Below are 24,035 nucleotides of genomic sequence, written 5' to 3' on the forward strand. Positions count from 1 at the left end.
TATTTGGAAAACAGCTTGATTCATTCAAGTATTGCTTTTATGACTTCTAAAGTAGGATCTGAGCAGTATGTTTAGGCTAGATCTAATTATTCCTTACTTCTAAGACAAGACCTTTATGCTTTAGAAGTCCTGTGAATTTTCAGCTTTTCTATTCTGGGTGCTATTAAGAAGTAGCATTTCTGACCTGGTATGATTTTCAGATACTTTAGTTCTTTTAAGGTCTTGGGAAGATTCTGTACATATGCTGATGAATACTCAGCTAAATACATGAGGATGAGCTGGGTGTGGTGGCTCATAACTGTAATCTTAGCACTTTGGGGAGGTTGAGGCAGGGGAGTCGCTTGAGCCCAGGAGTTCACGACTAGCCTGGGAAACGTAATGAGACCCTGTCTGATATGATTTGGCTGTGTTCCCACCCACATCTCACCTTGAATTGTAATAATCTCCACATGTCAAGGGCAGGGCCAGGTGGGGATAATTGGCTCATGGGGGCAGTATTTCCCATACTGTTCTCATGGTAGTGAATAAGTCTCATGAGATTTGATGGTTTTATAAGTGAGAGTTCTCCTGCACAAGCTCTCTTGCCTGCTGCCATGTAAGATGTAACTTTGCTCCTCATTTGCCTTCCATCATGATTGTGAGGACCCCCACCCATGTGGAACTGTGAGTCCATTAAACCTCTTTCCTTTATAAATTACCCAGTCTCAGGCATGTCATTATTAGCAGTGTGAGAACAGACTAATACATGCATGTCATTATTAGCAGTATGAGAACAGACTAATACACTGTCTCTACAAAAAATTAAAAATTAGCCACGTATGGTAGTGTGTGTGCCTGTAGTCCCAGCTATTTAGGAGGCTGCCTTGGTTGTGCCACTGCATTGCAGCCTGGGTGACAGAGCAAGACCTATCTAAAAAAATACATGCATACATTCATATAAAATAAGTATTAATACTTGAGGATAACCCTCACAGTTCTGAGGACTCACTCTATGCAGCTGTCTCTTTTTTTTTTTTTTTACATTTTACTACTAACAATAGTCATGTTGGCATATTCCCAGATTCTAATTTCCATCTTTTCAAGTCAGGGGTCCTCCTGGGTTTCCCATCATTACCACAGCTAAAACTTGTTCAAGGTAGCAAGGTAAAGTATTCAGACACCTGACCTTATTTGTTTTGTGCTCTTAAGGAATGGATTATTCTCTTTCGTTGCAAGATGCCCAGTGTCTGTCTTGCAAACTGTTGTTTCATATATTTTGTCTGTTTTTTGTTTATATCAAGTGGCAGTCCCTGTTACTAATTATTGGCCAGAGGCAGACGTTCTCAGTAATTTTATGTTCCTTGCATTACCAGATACAAAAAAGAAGAACAGGTTTTCTTTTTTCCCCCACCTATATGTGTAACAAATGAAAAACTGATGGGAGTGGAAAGAATAAGGAAAAGGTGTTCAATTATTTCTGCCTTAAATTGTTTAAAGTTTTTGTCTCCAAGCATTAAAAAGCCTCCAGGAGAAAATTTTAGGTTTCTATCATAGCAAATACTGTACAATTCATAAGGTGAGGTTCTTTGAAGTCTCTGATTTTATTATGGTAAAATTTTGTAGAACTTCCCCAGAAGTTTCAGTTCTTCACTTTTGCACAATAAGATGAAAGATTAGTTTATTAGTTTTTATTAGATTTATTGATAAGACATTTTATGTGTCAGAGAGTGAGAAATAAATCTGATTAAAATTTGGGGACCTTCTACCTCAGTGAAATTTCTAGGGGTTCAGTGGTATGAGGCCTCTTGAGATAACACAGGGCAAAGGGTATGTTGTTGCATCTGGGTCCTCCTTCAATCAAAAAAGGGGTACAATGCCTAGTAGGCTTATTTATATTTTAGAGGCAACATATTCCTCATTTGGGTGTGTTACTCTGGCACATTTACATAGTCACCTGATAGCTGCTAGGTCTGATGGGCCCAGAACAAGAGAAATGGATCTACAACAGATCTAGGCTGTTGTACAAGCTGCTGTGCCATGTAGTCTATATGATCCAGCAAATCCGATGGTGGTTGAAGTATCAGTGGCTGATAAGGATGCTGCTTGGAGCCCTTGACAGGCCCGAATATGCGAATCATATCACAGACCTTTAGGATTTTGGAGCAAGGCCCTGACATCTGCTGATAATTACTCTCCTTCAGAGACACAGCTTCTTCTACAGGGTCTTAGGAAATATTGAATGCTTGACCATCGTCCACCAGGTTACCATGTGACCTGAGCTACCCATCATGAACTGGGTGTTAGCTAGCCCACTAAGCTATAAAGTTGATCATGCACAACAACACTGTTATCAGATGGAGATGGTATTCACTTGATTGGGCCTGAGCAGACCTTGAAGCACAAGTAAATTAATGAAGAAGTGGCTCAAATACCCATGTTCCCCATTCTTGCTACACTGCTTCTCTCTCCCAGTCTTTACCTATGGCTTCATGGTGAGTTCTCTATGATCAATTGACAGAGGAAGAGCTCAGGCCTGGTTTACAGATGGTTCTCAACAATATGCAGGACCACCCAAAGGTGGACAGCTGTTGGACTACAGCCTCCTGCCTGGGACAACCCTGAAGGACAGTTGTGAAGGAAAATCTCAGTGGGGAAAACTTTGGGCAATGCATCAAAATTGTGCAATTGGAAGGAGTAATGGCCAGATGTGGTATTATATATTAATTCTTGGGCTGTCGCCAGTGGTTTGGCTGGATATTCAGAGACTTGGGAAGATAATAATTGGAAATTGGGTGACAAAGATACTTGGAGAAGAGGAATGTGGAAAGACCTCTTTGAATGGGCAGAAAGTGAAGATATGTGTGTCCCATGTGAATGTTCATGGGTGACCACAGCAAAGGAGAATTTTAATAAGGCAGGGGATGGGATGACCCCTTCTGTGGATACTAATCAGCCTCTCTCCTCCGCCACCACAGTCATGTCCCAATGTGCTCATGAACTACATGGCCATGGTGGTGGGCATGAGATTATGCATGGGTTCAGCAATATGGATTCCCATTCACTAAGGCTGGTATGACTGTGGCCACCACTAAGTGCCCAGTCTGCCAACAACAGAAACCCACACTGAACCCTGTTACATGACACCATTCTTCATAGTGATCAGCCAGCTACTTGGTGACAGGTTGATTACATTAGGCCCCATTCATCAGTGAATGGGAAGATTTTTGTTCTAAGTATTTCTTACTTAATGTTGTTACAGATGTTTTTAAATTTTATTGTATAATTGCTTTTAATATAGAGAAAAACATTTATTGTTCATAGACTATAGTTGGTGACTGCTTTTCAATCCAGTTAACAATCGTTTCATTTTAATTGGAATGTTTAAATTAATTGCATTTAATTTCGTTATCCATATATTTGGATTTAAATCCACCATCTTTCCATTTCTTTCTATTTTTCCTATCTGTAGCCCTTTTCCTTTTATTTTGCCTTCTTTAGATTGTGTCTTTTAAAAATGATTCCTTTTCATAGCTCTACCTTGGTAGTTTATTATTTACATATCACAATTATTACTCTATGTGGATTGATTGTCAGCATTCTCTTCTGTATAATTTATCCTGGTTTTCTGTTTTTCAGATTTTCCTCTTTTAATTGATTAAACTTTTTTTTACCATATTTTTTCTGTTGTTTAATGTTGTACACTTTAAATATTTATTTTAGTGGTTTTGCTTCAAGTTTTAACATATATACTAGGCAGCAGTACTGAAAGTTAGTTTATTTTACACTGCTGAAAAATGCAAGGCCTTAAGAACCTTTAACTCTCCTGACTTGCTTTTATCTTTCATTGTTTTAGTTTCTAGTGTTTGAGTTCTATTCTTTTTATTTTTCTACTTATTATTGAGATTGTTTCAGAATATCAGTGTCTGTTTAGATTTACCCACAATTTTATTTATTTATTTGCTTTTCTTCTTATATTTTAGTCCTTCGTTCTCTTGTCATTTTTCTTCCAGAATTTATTGTGCCTCCCAGATCTGAGTATTCATTGGCTGTCAGCAGTTAAGAAAAATTTTCAGCCAGGATTGTTTTGAAAATTCCCTTTTCTACATTTGCTTTTGTGTTCAGCAGTACACTTGCAATAAATACATTTTATGTAAATTATATCTCAATGAAGTTATCTAAAATAATGAAATTTCTATTCACTATAATTTGGATTTTCTCATTGATTTCTCCATCTCTCTTTTGTAATATTCTTTTCTAGCTGTTTATGTTTTTCATGTTGAATATAATCTTCAGATACTCATTGTATTTCATTGTTGTGGCTACATTTAGGTCTAATCTGCTGCTAAAGCTGTCCATTTAATTTTTAATTTCACTCCATTCATTATGTGTATTCAAATAATTTATTTTTCAAATGTGTTTTCTCTCTTTTCATGATAAAAATTACCTTATGTTTTCATTCCATTTTAAGCTTATATATTTTAAAATATACTTTTAAAGTCATTCTGTATTTTACATAACTGATATTCAATTATATGAATTGTTTGATGATCTAATTTGGCTGTTGTGGCTTCAACTGTTTCTTCATTTCATTATTTACTTCATAATTCCGGTTGATAAAGTCATGCTTTTTAGACCTTTATCAGTAAGTAGATAGCTACTTTGGTCTAAGAATTCACACTGGAGTTTTTCTTCTCCAACTTCTTTACCCTCCCTGCCTCTACCACCCTCTAAGAATCCTTGTTTTCTCCCATTTGTAATCAGTTTTATTTTCTTTGTCCACTGTGAATTAGGGATGTAGCTATCATTAGGTTTGTAGTTTTCCCCTCAGTTTTAACTCTCATCTCCTTTTCCTTCTTTCTCTCCTTTCCTTCCTACATTTTTGCTTTTCTTTTTCCCTTTCCCTCTCTTTCTTCCCTTTCTTTCTCCCACCCTCTCCTATTGTAGAAATGCGGCTATACAAAGTCTTTGTTTCAATTAGGTGATTTTTGACAGGAGGTTTTTTCAAGGTATGTAGTACACCACAAGGTTAAAAATAGACATATTTTTCCTATTTTTAAATTTCATTTCTACCTGCCCACTCTCTGTTTCATCTGCTTTTTTCAATGAGAAATATACTACTTAAAAAAACTTAATATACTAGTTTACATCTCTAATAATTTCAAAATATAAATTACAATTTGTCTTTAATCTTTCTTTTGAAGAGCCTAATTTTCTAGTGCATGTTTCAGTTTCTGGAGAAAAAACATAGTGAAGAATGGATTGTTTTGCTTTTTGCTTCAGGATTGAAGTTGTCCCCACATTGCAAAGTGAAAATTTTCTGATCTGAAGTTTTAGGATTAATTGTTTATTAGGATTGAATTCCAACTTTCATAGAATTCAAATTGTTATATAACCCTTACTTTCTTCCTCATTCCTTTACTTTTGCTCTCAAATTTAGCTCTATCTCATATATCTCTAATATGAGATCTCATATCAGTAATATGAGATCACATTATTCCTGTTCTGATGTTCCTAACGAAAGAAGGACAATTTTGAGTTTCTGATTAATCATTTTTATAGTTATCTGTAGAGACTTTATGTTATAAAGTCTGTACACCCCTACCTCTTATTTGCATTCTGATCATCAAAATAATCCCTTTTTCTATAAAAATTCACATTTCTTTCCAGTTCATTCAAGACACTTTGTGTTTCCATCTCCTTTCAAAAATTATTTTTCCAACCCCTTTTGATTATTATTGTCATTTATCCCAGAGATTCCCAAATATAGGTGTTAATCAGAGATACTCAAAGGACTCTATTTTTTAGGTATAATATCTGTAACACCTTGTAAATACTAGTTCTTTCCTAGTGGATATTTGAGCCTTAGTTAGACTATAATCTTGTATGGTATCTGTTGCCTATCCTAAAACACCCATAATGCTAGTTGCTGCCTTCTTGTTAGACTAATTAGTTAACTAATCTTGTTAGACTTCTTGTTAGGTTTGTTAGACCAATCTAGAACATATATTAAAGCTGTTCCAGTCATATTTATTCCCAATGAGTTTGGCATGGTCAGTAGGACAGATTGTAGTAATTAAAATAAGCTGTTCATTTTCATGCAAGAATGTACATATTTTACAGATTGCTCATTGTTGAAACGGTAAGTTTTTTTTGTTTCCTGAACCATTGACCAATTATTGTAAAATATAATCCCGCTCATATATACTTAATCCCTCTATAAAGCTTTTCTTTACAGGGGGCTTTTTTTCAAAGGAGTCCCAAGGTTTCAGTGTGCATTCCAAAGGGGTACAGACTGAAGATGAATGGCTACTCATCTAGAAAGAGGAAGAGCGACTCATCCCAGTTTCCCTTCTCTTCCTAGTGAATACCCAGAGTATATGAGGGAGAGAAAGTGAGGCATCCTTCTTTCTTTCATCTGTCCTTGTATCCCTGAGTCTGGTGACTGTGACAGGGTGCTGTCCATGGCTTTCACCCATGTTAACAGAGGGTGCCCAAAGGGGTGGGAATATCTGCTCTTACCCACATATGCCCTATCCCCTCTGCTGTCAGTAGCCTTTGAGTTTTCTAGGCCTCATTTATGCCATGGATACTAGTATGGCATTTATCCTTTAAATGGGAGACTTGGCTTAATCAACAGGAATTAGTCATGCTTACCCGCTCTGTGCCTTTTAACTTCCATTATTGTCTGCCTCTGGATCCCTTAGATCCAGTTCTCTTCCTAGGGCTTTGACCTGAAGCTTGGAATTGAATTTGGGACAAAAATGTGTTTTGGGGAGATGGCATGGACTCTTTAGCATAAGCTGAATGCTAAGGTGAAGCTGTAAAATTGAGTCCTCTTCCAACAAGGGAGAGAAAAGGATATCCTGTGACATGCCAAGAAAACTGGTGGCTATAGTTACGCTTGCTAAGATTTGGGTGATGGGTCTTGACTTTGGCTCCGTTAAGGAAAACTCCAGGTGATGAGCACCCTATTTATTCCTTTCACATGGCAGGATTTTCAGGATAATTACTCAGAACTAGAATATTGATTCAGATTTTTACATTACCCATACCCTTTTTTACCTTCTGGTCTGCAGTCAGAGATTGCTGGTTGTTTCACAGGAATAAACAGGGTTACTCTAAAATGTAGGCAAAAACTTAAAAGCAACTAATGAGTGTAGATTTTCATGACAAATGTATGATAAGTTCTGAAACAAAATTTCTGTCTCTCTGGTCCTCATTTTTGTTAAAAACAAATCATGATAGGACTAACTTGTTTGCAAAATAGACTTCAGTCTTATACTTGGCCTGATTATTTGCATAAAGTGCAAAGAGAATAATTATTTTTACATAGACCTTTTAGATCCGCTTTGATGGAACTCTGTTCCACAAGGAATCTCAGATAGGACTTTGTAAAGCCAAGCCCAGCCATGGGTTTGTACCCTCAAACCTGTGAGTTGGGCAAAATCCTCTCTTTTTGAGGTTCCTAGAGCATGGGGTTCTTGGGCCTGTTAGAAACTGACATTCTTTACTCACCGCAGATTAGGAACCCCATACAGGGACTGTGTACACAAGGGATGAGGCCATTTCCTCCCATGGGACCTTTATCAGCTCTGCAAGTTGAGCTTGATTCCTTAAATGGAAGCAAACCCTTCCAGTCAAAGCTTTGGTAAAACAACCAGTTTCTCCAATTGCGTTCCTGTTGCAAAAGAAAATGGATTCTTATTGCACTGATGCAAACAACTATATTGGCATAAGTTAAGAATACTCAGAACTAGTTTCCCAATTCTGAAGAAGCGATGCAGAGAGAGAGAGACAAATATGCTCCAAATTTTGTTCATAGGAGTATAACTTACTCAATTATTAAAGGTCATAAATAGCTCAAAATAAGCTTCCTTGACTCTGAAAAACAAAACAAAGATCAGCAATGTTCCAATCAAAAGTCATTACTGAAAACCTTACTTCAGTTTTCTATTAGTTCAGTCCATTCAGTTAACTCTTGTTTTGCTTGATATTTGTGAACATTTCAGCTCTTCATGAGTCCTGTATGTTTTTCCTTTATTCCAATGTCACAATCTCCAAAGTTTTCAGAATCCTGCATTTGAGACCACCTGTCAGAGTTTTGTGACTGATTATAAACCATCCTTTGAAGAGGATTAAAATAAGACAACAATTATCTGTGAATAACAAAATGTCCATGGTAGTTACAGTTTGAAACATGATTAACAAAGAAATTTGGTTATCTCCGTGGTTCATAATAACTTAGCATAATGACCTTAATTGTGATTGATAGCATATACTCAGAATTTTAGAAATCCCATACAATTTTGGAACATATATTAACACTATTACATAAAATATAACCTAAATTAGAGATTAAGCATCATTTTGGCAATCCCATGTACCTAAGCATGTCAGATAATCCTGTTTATCACTCTTCTAGATGCTTCAGGGGCCCCCTGTAGCATCAAGCTAGGTGTCAGGAAAGACAGTTTTTGAAACTGAAGTTTGATTTGGGAAGGCCTGTTAAGTATGTTAGAGGTTTAAAACACTTGATGATATGAAAGAATTCCAAATTTCCATATTATTTATTTTTCCAAAATGATGACTTAGGATTTTTTTTAAAAGCAAAAACCTCTTATAACCCTTTACAGATTTAGCTAAAGAGCAAATTAGTGCATTAAGAGTATTTTGTTGTGCTTTTATTTTAATGCTTAATTTACAGACAAACCATATAATACCCTGTTGAATTTAATGTATCCACACATGAAATTTCTTTTGCAAGATTAATTTTTACAGTTTTTCCACAACTTGTTTGAACTTTTAGCTTTATCTTATCAAATTCAAAACAATCCTAAATTAACCCTAGTCAAAAATTTACATTTTGACAACATCTGCATTTTACCAATAATCTTTAAGACTATTTTTATTTTTCAAAAATTAATGTCATGTGAACTAAAAGGTACCACAGCTTTTATTTTCCTTTTAAAAAATATTTGATCCAAGTGTTTATCATTCTTTAAAGTCAGTTAATTAGAGCTGTTTTTTATAGACATCACACATACACACACATGCACACTCACACACAAAACACATATATAACTACACAGAAAGGCAGCAGAAGAAGATTCAGTAACTATAAGACTTTTCGTTTGCCAGTCTCCTCATTGGATTATTGGCCTCTGGATGGAACTCTCTAAGGCTAGGAAAGGCTTAAAGCAAGGCTAGGAAAGCATGCAGTTTCCAGGGCCTATTAAACAGGTATAGCTGGAAGATAAAAACAGATTTTGAGAGGGATCTATCCACCTCTAATTCCTGGGGCTTCTTTAAGAAAACAGAGATCTCTCCCAAAATGGAATTTGTGGCACCTTTTCTGTTTTTCCCAAGGAGTCCCAGGCCATGAGAAATCATCTTAGGGTGTCTCATGCATGCATTAAGATTGGCAAGGCAAAATGGAGAAAAATAGTTTAGTCAGCTGAGAAAAAAATCTTTTTCCAGGAAAATAAAGTTCAGGAAGAGAAAAACATAAAGGCCTTTTAAATATACTCATAACTTGGATATCCATTTTGAATTAAGCTGAGTGCTCTTTAAAAAAAAATCCTTTTAAATCCCTTATTACTTGACTTTATCCATGCCAAACAGCCAATATTTGTAGCTTTGAAACTTTATCAAAGGTAATCTCCCAGGTGCTCAGAGAGGAAAATTCAAGGCGGTTGGTGGAGGGTAAGAGAATCAACAAATGTCAAAGGTCACACAGATAGCAAACCAGAAAGGACTCACTCCTCTAAGCCAAGATTTGAACCCAGGCTGCCATTGTAAAATGTTGGAGGCTAAAACAAAGCACTGCCACCTGCTTACAGTAAGATCATGCTTCCAAGGACATAAAACAAGATGAAGGCCTGCAGCAAAGTTTGCCACTGACCAGTTTACCAGACTGGCTTTAATAGAGGGCCTGTGGAGTCCTGGGCCCATTATCGCATCCTTAGGTACCCCTCTTTTTTACAGAACCGTAAAGACATGTAAAGCACTCCAGATTGGCTGTAACTTAAGACCAGCCTCACAAATCCTTTTTCATAAATAAAACTTTATGGAGAATATAAACAGTGATAGTTAGGGTCCTGGCCTAGTAAAATGTCTTCTGAAAGGAAAAAAGCCTTTTGCGTAAAAGTTAACTCGACTTGGTGGAGTAAAAAAAAAATAAGAAAATAAAAACAGCTTAACGTTCAGGGCTGTGTTAACTGGGGGAAGAACCTCTTATTCTTGTGCAAATGGTTTCCTCCAACAAAGAGGGAAACTTAATTGCTGTTTCTTCCCTGGGGCTGGAACAGAGCTGGACCTCTTGGCAGGGGAGGGGAAGACCCTGTGGACACACACGTGGCAGGGAATGCTGGCCAGCCTGCCATGCAGGACCCTTTGGGCATGGGCCCCAGCCCCAGCTGGGAGGGAAGGGGGAACAGGTGATGCTGCTTGCCTTTTAGTCCCATGGGTGCCTGCGGCCATTGGGGTGGGGTGGTGCCATTACAGTCCTGAAAAAAAGAAGGAAAATGCCATAGAAAAGGCTAGGTTAGACCAAGGTTGACATTCCTGACCCCCAAGAGCAATGGTGGGTAGGGGATGCAGTTTCTTCTACTCTCAGAAGTCCAAGGACAAAAAGGCTCAGATACAAGAGGGGAAAAGATGCTTTGGTCTGCATTTTACTCACCTTTCCTCATGTCCCCACATGGGCCACCAAAATGATGCAAGATATTTTGCTCCTTAGTTCAGCTAAAATCCAGGTCCTTATCACACAACCAGGAAAAATTAGGCATATGGACACATTGAAAATTTGAGGAGAGCGGAATTTATTAAAGAAAGCTCTCAGTGAAAAAAAAGGGGTTCTGCCAGCAGGCTTCCAACTCACAGATTGAATACCAGATCACCACACATATGAGCTGAAGAGGACCCTTCTCACTGCTTAAGGTGTGAATCCCCACTGGCTGCACCCCCTTTTCCCAGTGTGCAGGCAGGCCCCCAGTCTGTTGCCAGCATGCACAGACAAGACCCTGGGCAGGTTCCCACATCTGCACAAAAGCATCTGATGTAAACACTTGTGGGGCAGGTCGGGGATTCTCCAGGGATCCTCCCTTATCTGCCTCCTGCATCTATCACTAGGTTTTCTCAGGTCTAACTTCATTTAGGTTTTTTTTTTTTTTTTTCATGGGGTATTAGAAGCCTAATTAGGCTCTGTATGACCTAATCTGAGTGATTAGGAGTGTGTCTCCTGACAGTTTTAATTATAGTCTCAAATTTAAATGCAATTACTTTCATAACACATTTATACATATTTTGAATATCCTTTATCTGAAATGGTTGGAACCAGAAGTATTTTAGATTTCAGATATTTTCAGATTTTGAAATACAGTAAGTCTTCACTTAATTTCATCAATAGACTTCTGGAAACTGCAACTTTAAGCAAAATGACATATAACAAAACAACTTTACCACAGGCTCAATGATATAAATGAGAGTTAAATTCCTCTGGCATATTTCTGGTTGCAAAAATGTAACCACATTTCAAAGTAAAGACCCAAAACACTTCTAATATTAAACATTGAAATAAATGTGAGAAACACATATATTTAAGAAAGAGTAATGAAAACAAAGTATGATAATTATTTACTTGTTCCAGTTCAGTGTCACTGGTGGCTGGAGCCTATTCAAGTAGCTGAGGGCTCAAGGTGGGAACCAACGCTGGACAGGATACTATTCCATCACAGGGTGCACTCACACACATCCACGCTTACTCCTAGGGGGACAATTTAGCCATGCCAATTAATGTAACATGCATCTTTGAGATGTGGGAGGAAACCAGAGTACCTGGAGAAAACTCATGCAGACATGGGGAGAACATGCAGACTCCATGTGCACAGTGGCCTAGCTGGGAAGCATTTTTTTCTCTTCAACATTATAACAAAATGACATTGAAGGAAAGGATATTATTTGAGGACTTGCTGTATTTGCATATATATAATGAGATATCATGGGGATGGGACCCAAGTCTAAATAGAAAATTTATTTATGTTTCATATATACCTTATACTAGTGGTCCCCAATCCCCCGGCCTTGGACTAGTACCAGTCCATGGCCTGATAGGAAACAGGCCACACAGCCAAAGGAGAGTGGCAGCAAGCGAACATTACTGCCGGAGCTCCACTTCCTGTCAGATCAGTGACAGCATTAGATTCTCATTGGATCAGAAACCCTATTGTGAACTCCACATGCAAGAGATCTAGGTTGCACGTTCCTTATGAGAATCTTAATGGCTGATGATCTAAAGTGGAACAGTTTCATCCCAAAAACATCCTGCCAGCCTGGTCTGTGAAAAAACTGTCTTCCGTAAAACCATTCCCTAGTACCAAAAAGGTTATGAACCACTGCCTTATACAGATAACCTGAAAATAATTTTATGCAGTATTTTAAGTTACTTTATGTATGAAACAGTTATTTTATCACCCTTTGTGGGTGTTTTTGCATGGGAGAATCTGGGCATTATAGAAATTGTAATGGAAGGAGTGTAACTTACAAGATATTGGAAGAACTCAGTAGACATGAGGTGCACCATTAGTGGTTATAGATCAGCCTGTGTGGTCCATTTATCCCGGCTCCTGACTAGATTGGAGGTGCAAATTAGTGTGGCAGAGTGGAGTAGAACTAACTAGCTTGTAGCAGTTTGAATTTATGCATACCTCATACATGAATGCATAGATTTTAGCAGTCACAGAAGTCTAAGGCTCTTGTTAATTTTAGGAGGCAAGCCAGTATAATTATTACAAACATACAGATAATTACAGATCAGAATGGTGCTTTTTTGACTTAATTTTTGAAACAGAGCTAGAAGTTGTAATGTGTTATATTTTTTCTTGTTTTTAAATTAAATTTTTCTTTGTGAAAAGAGTTGATGTTGTGCCTCAGGATAAGCTTCTTACAGATGCTTATAATATTTTATTTTAAAGTACATTACATTTCTTATCATTCAATCAATTTCAAAGAGCTTTCTTGATTTTGCTCATATACTTATCCATATATTATTCAAAATACAAAGGGACCAAAAAGTTTGGTTATATCTTCAAATGATTTCTTTGCATTGTAATTGGAAGTACATTTAGAAATATTTGATGTGTATAGATGACATCTTTTCAGTTTTGTGTGTTTTATTTATATTCTACGAGTGCTAGAAAAAATAACGACTTTGAGACTTTGTTTTCTTCAAATTGTAAATCCACATGCATCCTTATTTGTTCTAAAATTACATTTTTTATGGCTAACAATTCATCAAATTGTATTTATATTTTAGGCTAAAAATCTCATAGAGAGATTCTTTAATCAACAAGTAGAAATTCTTGGCAGACGTGCAGAACAATTACCTGAAATATACTATATTGAAGGTACTCTCCAAATGGTTTGGATTAATCGCTGCTTTCCAGGGTATGGAATGAATGTCCAGCAACATCCAAAATGTCCTGAGTGCTGTGGTATGTAATGAATTATGATTTCATGTTTTATATTGTTGAAAATTTACTTATTTTCATTAAGCCTAAGTGAATGCGTATCACTTATTTTTACCATCATTTAGGTATTTTTTCATAGTTTATTTAAAGTAGTGTATTTGAAAAGGCTATGTGAATCTAAAGATGTGAAAGAAAAAACAGTCTGGCTTAATTTTGGCCTTGGTATTAATATTACAGCAAGGGAGTTTAGGATCACTAGGCAGTTATCTGGGAGGAAACACAAATAATAGTTATGAGTCACTTAGAGTTCCTGACTTAAAAAAAAGCCAATTAACATATCTTTTAGAATCTATTATTGATGAGTTTAGGTTTGTATAGTCTACAGTAGACATCTTTGTGACTCTTTCCTTCCTTTTGAAATAAGTATATGAATTGTTTTATTACCAATTGTTTTTTCTAACTTTTGGTCCTAGCACTACAGTATCTGAGCTGCTCTCTGATGTTTATTCTTTCTTTTTCATCTTTACTATAGAAGAGAGTTCTGAAGAGGCTGTTGATTTAGATTGAGCACATGAATTCAAAGTCTTTGCATTTCTATTATTGAGAGGTTAATGGGCCAATTAATTTTCAGTCTTAAAAGACTTTTAAAAATTTATACTAATGTCACTAAATTTATACCTGTCTTAGTCTCTTTCATATTGCTGTAAGAGAATACTTAAGCCTTGATAGTATATAAAGGAAAAAAGTTTATTTGTCTCATGATTCTGATGGCTGAAAAGTTTGAGATTGAGCATTCAGTGATGGCCTTGGTCTGCTTCTACCTGTGGCAGAAGATGAACGTGAAGGGGAGCCTGAGTGTGCAGAAATCACATGGTGAGAGAGGAAGCCAGAGACGGGGGCAGGTGCCAGCCTCTTTTGTATAGCCAGCTCTCACAGGAACTAATAGAATTAGAACTCGGTCACCCCTGAGGGAGGGTATTAATCTATTCATGAGAGATCTGCTCCCATGACCCAAACCTCTCCCACTACACCTTACATCCCAGCACTGCCACATTTGGAATTAAATTTAAACATGAGATTTTATGGGAATAAGCAAACCATATCCAAATCATAGCAATATCATTCTCATTAAGTCATTTCTAATTGTTCTTTTCTCCTTTCTTTCTGCAATTTAAGTTAGATTAAAAGCCTTTTCATAAAATAGACCACTAAATATTCCTTTTACTTTGTTTTCTTTGATTTGGCTAGAGTTATCTTTATAACTTTTTGTGTTTCGTTATTGTTTAAATATATGAACTTTCAAAAAAATACAGTACCAAGGTATATTATGAAATAGAATACAAATTAAATAACTTCCAACTGTTAACTCTGTAACTATTTTTAAAATTGTGGTTATATATATTATTTTATATATATAAAAATCACTGATTTTAAATATATAATTTATATATAAATCATATGATTATTTATATCATATAATATATAATATATTTATGTATAATGTAATATATACAAATTATAAATATTTGTATATGCCATATATAGATCATATATAAATATAAAATATATAATTATACATTGTATATAATTAATAATATATGACATGTATAATTACTGATGATATATATAGATAGTCTGAAACAGACTATGACAGGTATAAATTTAGTGATATTAGTGTAAATTTTTTAAACTTTTAAGACTGAAAATTAATTTATATATTATATATGTAAATATAATGTAATATATTACATATAATACATATTATATATTACTCCTGAACACAAATATATATTATATTATATATTTTATATATATATATATATATATAGAAACTCCAGAACACAGATAAGCGTAAAGAAAAACATAGAAATACCCAAAAATAAACTGGAACATAGTAGTTAGACTGTCTATTACATGCATTTATATCATTATTCAAAAAAGACTTAAGATAAACTAAAATTGTTAAAATATTTGCATCTCCTTAATTATAAGTATTTTGAAATTGTCAAACATAGCTCTTTCAAGTGAAGTAGTAGTTTTAAATGTCAGAATTACACATAATTTTATCATTAAAATTTTGTTTGTATTTAAAAACTTTGGGTAACAACACAATTGTAATGTTTTCTAATTTCATCATGTAATGATTACACTCAACTTATGTGCTATGCTATTTGAACAAGTTAATTAATTGTTTTTATTCGTGTCATAAGAAGTATATGAGAAAATTTAACATGAATCTCAAAAATATTTTCTGTCTCTAAAATACTGTTTTGTTCTTCTGAATATTTGATCTCTGCCCACGGAGTTTATATACTTAAGAGATGCATCCATGAAACAATTAGGGAACAAAAGGCTGTTAAACTTAAAGGAAAAAATACAAGAAGATTATATAAAGAAAACTGAGTTAGCAATAGGATAGATCAGAAAGGTTCAACGTAATTGTGATACGGCTTTCTTGGTGGGTCTTTGAGTCTTGAGGAAGTTACTTTGCAGTATACCAGGATAGCAGGTACCATCCAAGCAACAACATGAATGAGCATCAAGTTTATGGGGGGAAATTTTGCTTAAATAAAATAAAATTTATTTTTTGGATTTTATGGGCTCATCATCATTGCTCAATAGACTTATTAATTAGTGAGTTGCCAAATTTCATTTTGTGCCATCTTATGGTTAATAAACATTTTAATTTATAATTGTCTTTGTGTTATTCCTGTTAAGCAAGATTCAGTTCCCTTAATGCAATATTCAGGACCCCATAGGATAATAATAATTTTTGTTCATTTTACAGAAGGTCATCACTCTAACATTTTAGAAAAGCGTACAACTACTCAAAAAGATACTTAAATGTTTCTCTGAATAGAAAATGACTTAACAAATTACCCTGTGTTTTAAATTAGGATAACACTAGTTAAAAGACAAAATTAACACAGTAAATGAACTTAAAATCTATTCAAGTATGAAACTACTAGATAAAATGATGATGAGCTCATAAAATATATGAGATATTTCATAAAACAACTTCGTCCAGAATAAAATGATATACCATGTTTATATTCAACAAACAAGATTGAGACAAAGCATGTTTATGACATAAGGGAAGTTTGTTTACTTTCTCCATAGTAGGTGAAAGAAGCACCAGATTTGTTCTTTTCCTTTGGATATCATTCTTTACTCATTTAATTTTACTTTCTAGATGGTAGACAAAGCTTGTTTCCTTATAAATTAGTGAAGACTTGACATTTCTACCTACATTATTTTTGTTTTTCCTAACTTATTTAGTAATTTTAAATTAAGTTGTACTGCAAAGCTTCTCTGTGACTTGACATTTAGCGTTGCTTATTATGTACATCTATTGTTAGTCAGTTTTGGTACTTTAAGGAGAGATTTATTAAATTTGTGAGTTATCAGTATCTTATAATTTTATAAATTATATAATATACTACAACCAAAGACCAGCCAAATATTACATTGTTTTTAAGAGAATATTGTTAAAACACAGATTCTGAAATGCTTTACTTTTCAATTTCTATTATTTCTGTTTTTGTGTAGCTTGTATATTCAACTTTCCCCTATTTTATTTCTACTAATTTTTTTCAAAAAACAAAAAAAAAACCCAACAAATTTGTAGGTCCAGTAACATTCTTTGACATAATACCCCAGTTCTCCTTCCTATTTTTTTTCTGTTTAAACTATGGCAGTGGTTTTAAAACTCTTACGTGTGTATCAGAATTTCCTAAAGATTTTCTCAAAATATATCCAATGTTTATGAATCAGACATCTACATTTATAAGCTTCCTAGGTGATTCTTATATACACTGAGTTTGAGATATCTGAGTATTAATGTTGATAAGGCAACACATAGATAGAATGTCAGAATATTAGTTTTGATAAGGCAATACCTTGTCAGGATGTCCACACTTCTACTGAGGTAGCAGACTGTTTGCCATTGATTATTATGGATTAAATATGTAGCTCAATAATAAATTGGACAACTTTTTTTTCCCTATTGCTTTCTCTTTTTTAAAAAAACGAATAGCTGGCCGGGCGCGGTGGCTCAAGCCTGTAATCCCAGCACTTTGGGAGGCCGAGACGGGCGGATCACGAGGTCAGGAGATCAAGACCATCCTGGCTAACACGGTGAAACCCCGTCTCTACTAAAAAAATACAAAAAACTAGCCGGGCGAGGTGGCAGGCGCCTGTAGTCCCAGCTACTCGGGAGGCTGAGGCAGGGAATGGCGTGAACCCGGGAGGCGGAGCTTGCAGTGAGCTGAGATCCGGCCACTGCACTCCAGCCTGGGCGACAGAGCGAGACTCTGTCTCAAACAAAACAAAACAAAACAAAACAAAACAAAAAAACGAATAGCTATTGCTTATTCAAGACTTTTGATAATCACATGGAAATTCCAGTAGGGAGTTCTTTCATTGTGACACAGATACTGTGTCAGTGGTCAGAAATGATTAGGTTACAGGTTAGCGTATTTAATCATCTTGAGATGGTTTTATTAATAAACTGTACATTTGTACTTTTAGTTAATTATGCAGGAAAAACAAATTGTTTAGTAGGTGAAATTTTTTTTTATTAAAGCATTTCAGAGTCAATAAATTTATCCTACTCAGACTTGCATCCCTGATTTTACATCAGAGGATCAGAGACAAAAAAATGTTTCCTTTGCAGCTTTTTCACTACATGTATGTAAATAGTTTCTATTATCAGTATGAAATAAAATTCATCTGCCTTTTAGACCCACAAAGACATTGTTCTTATTTTGAATCATTATATTTCTGAAGAAACTAAATAATTGAAAAATCATGGCCAATGGATAGGTCATTCTATGGATTAGCAGTGTGGAATGCCCAGATTTTCCTTAAATAGATACATTTTATTTTTATTTATTTACTTTTTGAGATGGAGTCTTGCTCTGTCACCCAGGCCGGAGTGCAGTGGTGCAATCTCAGCTCACTGCAAGCTCCGCCTCCCTGGTTCATGCCATTCTCTTGCCTCAGCTGCCCAAGTAGCTGGGACTACAGGTGTCCACCACCATGCCCAGCTAATTTTTTGTGTTTTTAGTAGAGATGGGGTTTCACCGTGTTAGCCAGGATGGTCTCAATCTACTGACCTTGTGATCTGCTAGCCTCGGCCTCCCAAAGTGCTGGAATTACAGGTGTGAGCCACTGCACCTGGCTGATACATTTATTTTCAGTAAGAGCAGTCCATGTAATTTGAAAAACTTATTTGAGTGAAACTGTCTTAGATATGTTGAAAAATTAACAATATCATGAAGACTTACTGGGTCAAAAGCTAAAAAACAAAAAGTAGTGCGTCTCCTGGCCATGCTGGAGTAGCTTGTAGCAGACCCAAGCTCTTTCTGGAAAAACTAGAAAAAGATTGTAATAGTAGATTAAGATGCGTGATTTAATAAAATTTAAAAATTACTCATTCTATTAAAGACATTGGTAAAATGTCAGGGCATGAGGATTCAAGAGGCAGCATATCTCCCTTCCTTTCTATCATGGATAGAAGGGGTGTGTGGAAATGCATGACAGATACCAAAAGGCAATAAGATGACATGTTCATGTGCTGAAATCAAACAATTGTCAACTTATAATGCTATACCTGATGGAAATATCATCATACATGATGGAAAATCAAAACACCTTTAGGCATAATATGTGAGAGAATTGTTGTAGGCAAATCTACACTGAAAGAAGGACTAAAGGGAATTTTTCAGTTAGTTTAAAATGATCCCAGGTAGAAACATGTTCATGCAAGATGGCATAAGGGGCAATGGAAAGGAAAAACATAGAGATAAATGTAAATAAATATTGACTAAACAAAAATATATAATGCTTTATGTGCTTAAAATATGTAGCACTAAATATATGATCATGGTAACACCAAAAGCAAGAGGGAGTAAATAAAATGTTTTCAGTTTCAACTATTGTCTAGAACTGGTATAAGTAATGATTTGTATTAGATGTAATAGTAGATTAAGATGTGTGATGTATTCTTTAGGACAACCACTAAAAGATAGTAAAATAATATGTATGTAACAATTAGTAGAGAGGAAAAAAAAAGTTACCTCAAAACTCCATTTTATTTATCCAAAAGAAGCCAAGTTGGAAAGGGGACAAAAAAGTACAATTGGAACCAAAAATATTTCACTGAAACGATCAATTTAAATTCAGTGTGTATGGCCCAGAGTCCCACCTCTACTGCCTCTTCTCCTGAGATACTGGAGACCCGAGGTGACTCTTATGAAGCATTTGTGACCTATGACCTGAAGGAATTAGATTGGTATGCAGGATACCAGGACATCCTGGAAGCCGAAAAATGATAGCAGAATAGAGGCTTTGCCAGCACACCTCAGCCACTTGGAAACAGCAAAATAGTGTATATAGAGAAAATTCACACTGAGAATGTTTATACAAGGAAGAACACGGGAGTTCAATATAAAAGTGAAAGAAAACTTTGTATTCTGGGAAAAGAAGATGGGCAGTAGCCCACATGAAGAGGTCCAGTGGAAAATTGTGTGAAAGCCCAGTACGTGAGAGGGAGAGTGAGTGTCTCTGTGATACACATTCCCACTGGGTAGCCAGGCAATCCAGGCCACAGCAGAGCTCCTTGACCCTTTCAAACCCTGAATCTGACTTGGGGAGCAGTCAGGAAACTATGAGAAGGAACAGCACCGGGAAGTGTACCAAACATGCTCCTGGACCTGGGCACCAAAAGAGGAAGCCATTTCTTTCCTAGATCCTAGAGAATTGCTTGGGAACATGCCAGTTAGCAACAGTGACACTCACTGGTTTTGAGAATCTCAGACTGGGGATTGGCACCCTGGTCTTGAGCAGGGTAGGAGCCCCCATAGCCAGAACTGACAGATGAGTGCAACATCCCTGACCCCCGCCACCTTCATGGAACTGTAGCAGGAAGCTATTTGCCTGAGTTTCACAGACTGAAAGCAAACTGCTTGTGACTTATTGTCCCCACTTGCTGCCAAGGTCAGGGCATGGGAGGGAACGCCACTGGGTCCAGAGGATAAAAGCAAAGTGGGTCCCACAACTGCTCACTAGGCTGTGGAGGTAGTCACTCCATTTCTCTGTGCTGGGTCTTTGGCATGGCAGCAGTTCTTCCAGTCCTCACTGGGGCATTTCTCTAGGAACCTGAGAACTGCTACCTGACCCCCATCAGATCTGGTGCTTGCATGTCCTGCACCGGGGGACTTGAGTGCAGGTTTGCCCAGCTCAGTCCTGCCCAGCTTGGCCTCCCGCCTGGGCTGGGCAAATCTGCACTCAAGTCCCCCAGTGTAGGGGATGGAAGCACCAGATCTGATGCTATTTTATTCCTTTGTCTTAAAGTCTTGTTAGAAAGTAGTTTGAGACTACAGAAACATGCATATTCATCACACATTTGGCAAATGTGTGGACAAAGTTTAACATCAAATGATGAACTAATTTTAGCATCCAGTGATAATTCCTGCATGTGACAATTGTTTCTGTGTTGTTTGCCTAATGGCAGTTTCTTTATTCATTATTCTATATTTATTGATTATAATTCTGCTCTAAGGGAAAGTTATATTCTTTCCCAATTTATTATTTTTTTGCCATTATGGATTTATGAATATTGTATTCTTTTAGTTATTTTTCATTGCCATCATTATTATGTTGTTCAAATTATCCAAAATTTCACCATTATAGTTTATCTAAAGTAAAATGTGTACTCATTCAATATACCCTCCTCATTTTTTTAGCAATTTCTCACTTTGTGGCTTCATAACATGTTCCAGGCCTGCCTTCTAATTATCCTGCCCAAACCTTCTGATTAGCCATGTCTCCCAGAAGCTCTGCTTTTTTTTTTTATTGGTAAATTATACATGGCATAAAATATAGAATTTTAACCATTTTTAAGTGTAAAATTCAGTAGTGGTAAGTACATTCACCATATTGGGCAATCATCACTATCCATTTAGGATCTTTTTCATATGGCTATCAAAAATTGTATTAATTAAACAATAACTCCATTAGCCCTTCCCTTCATCTCCCAGTAATCTCCGTTCTGTTTTTGATCTCTATGAATTTGTATACTATTGGTACCTTATATAAGTGTAATCATACAGTATCTGTCTTTCTGTGTCTGGCTTATTTTAGTTAAAGTATTTTTAAGGTTCATTTATATTGTAGCCAGTATGAGAACTAAATTCCTTACGGTAGAATAATATTCTACTACATTTATCTGTTCATTTATTAATGGGCCTTTGGGTTGTTTCTATCTGTTGGCAATAGTGAATAATGCTTTTATTAGCATTAGTATACAGTTATATGAATCCCAACTTTCAGATATTTGCATATATACCTAAGAGTGGAATTACTGAATCATATGGTCATTCTGTGAGAGGTCCAACTTTTTCACAACAGCTGCACCATTTTATATTACCACCAGCAATATACAAGCCTTCCAGTTTCTCCATTTCCACACCAACACTTACTTGTTTGTTTTCTACACTAGCCATCTTAGTGAATGTGAAGTGTTCCTCATTGTGAGCTTGATTTGCATTTCTCTAATGACTAATTGATACTGAGCATCTTTTCATGTGTTTATTGGCCATTTGTATATCTTCTTTGGAGAAATGTCTGTTTAAGTCTTTTGTCTAATTTTAAATTAGGTTGCCTTTTTGTTACTGAGTTTTAGGAGTTCTTTATATATTCTAGATATTAATACTTTATCAAATGTGTGATTTTTCAAATATTTCTCCCCATTCTGTGAGTTGTATTTTTACTCGCTTGATAATGTCCTAAGTGCACAAAGCTATAAATTTTTGTTAAGTCCATTTTTTTCTTTTGTTGCCTGTGGTTTTGTCACCATATCCAAGCAGTAATTGCCAAATTCAGTGTAATCAGACTTTCCCCCAGAAAAGCCTGATGACAATGAATTTTTCCAATTGGAGTTAAGTCTAGATTTTTTATTCTGTTGTCTATAGTTTTGTTACTGTATCCAAGGAGTAATTGCCAAATTCAGTGTCATCAGACTTTCCCCCAGTGTCATTAGGCTTTCTAACAGTTTTAAAGTTTTAGCTTAGGTGTGTTACTTACTTTAAATTACTTGTTTGCTGTGTAAGGTAAGGGTCCAACTTCATTCATTTGCATGTGGATGTCCGGTTTTCACAGCACCATTTGTTGAAAAGACAGTCTTTTATCCATGGAATAGTCTCAGCTTCCTTGTCAAAATCAGTTGACAATTTGTGCAAGTGTTTTTTTTCTGGGCCCTCTATTCTGTTCCATTGGTCTGTATGTCTGTCTTTATGCCAGTATCACACTGTTTTTATTACTGTAGCTTTGTAATACATTTCAAAATCAGGAAATGTGGATTCTTCAACTTTGTTCTTTTCTAAGATTGTTCTATTTGTGGTACCTTGAGATTCCATATGAATTTTAGGATGAGGTTTCCTATTTTTGCAAAAACATGCTTGGCATTTTGATAGGTACAATACTGAATCTGTAGATTGCCTTGGGTAGTATTGCCATCTTAAAAATATTAAGTCTGCCAATCCATGACCACACAGATATTTATGAGTTAATTTGTTTCAACAGTATGTTTTAGATTTCAGTGTACAAGCCTTTTGCCTCCTTGCATACATTTATTCCTAAGCATTGTATTCTTTTGAATGTAACTGTAAATGGAGTTGTTTTCTTAAATTCCCATTGGATTATTCATTGCTAATGTACAGAAATGCAGCTATTGTTGCATGTTGATTTTGTATGTTGCACCTTTACTGAATATGTTTATTAGATATAAACAAGATTTTGATTTTTTTAGAATCTTGAAGATTTACACAAAGATGATAATGTCATCTGTGAACAGATAATTTTGCTTCCTTTCCAGGTGGATGCCTTTTGTTTATTTTTCTTGCCCAATTTCTCTGGCTAGAACTTTCAACAGTATGTTAAATGTAAATGAGGATAGTAGACACCCTTGCCCTGTTCTTAATCTTAGGGGAAATGCCTTCATCATTTCATAATTGAGTGTGATGTTAGCTGTGAATTTTTCATATAAAGTATTACCATGATGAGAGAGTATTATTCTATTCATACTTTGTTGAATATTTTTATCAGAAAAAGGGGTTGACATTGGACAAGTGGTTTTTCTGCATCAATTGACATTAGCCTGTAGTTTTTTTGCTTTTCATTCTGCTAACGTAGTATATTGCATTGATTGTTTTTCATGTGTTAAATCTTTCATGCATTCTGGAAATAACATCTTCTTGGTCATTGTATATAGTCCTTTACTACGTTATTGAATTTTGTTTTCTAATATTTTATTGAATTTTTGAGCAGTAATCATAAGGGATATTGGTCTGTAGTTTTCTTTTTTTTTTTTTTTTTTTTTTTTTTGAGACAGAGTCTCGCTCTGTAGCCCGGGCTGGAGTGCAGTGGCCGGATCTCAGCTCACTGCAAGCTCCGCCTCCCAGGTTTACGCCATTCTCCTGCCTCAGCCTCCCGAGTAGCTGGGACTACAGGCGCCCGCCACCTCGCCCGGCTAGTTTTTTGTATTTTTTAGTAGAGACGGGGTTTCACGGTGTTCGCCAGGATGGTCTC

The 24,035-nt window shown here is 35.8% G+C and overlaps 1 protein-coding gene across 8 annotated transcripts in view; it reads left to right on the top strand.

Moving 5' to 3' along the window:
- Nucleotides 1–24,035, top strand: part of ZPBP (zona pellucida binding protein) — a 149,374-nt gene that overhangs the window by 90,284 nt on the left and 35,055 nt on the right. For all 8 annotated transcript variants that reach the window (XM_015133559.3, XM_001082779.5, XM_015133560.3 and 5 more), the window contains one exon: nucleotides 13,292–13,469. In XM_015133559.3, the coding sequence (XP_014989045.3) occupies nucleotides 13,292–13,469 (178 nt within the window). The remainder of the gene's footprint in view (nucleotides 1–13,291; nucleotides 13,470–24,035) is intronic.

Source organism: Macaca mulatta, chromosome 3, assembly GCF_049350105.2.
Source record: "Macaca mulatta isolate MMU2019108-1 chromosome 3, T2T-MMU8v2.0, whole genome shotgun sequence".
Lineage (NCBI taxonomy): Eukaryota > Metazoa > Chordata > Mammalia > Primates > Cercopithecidae > Macaca > Macaca mulatta.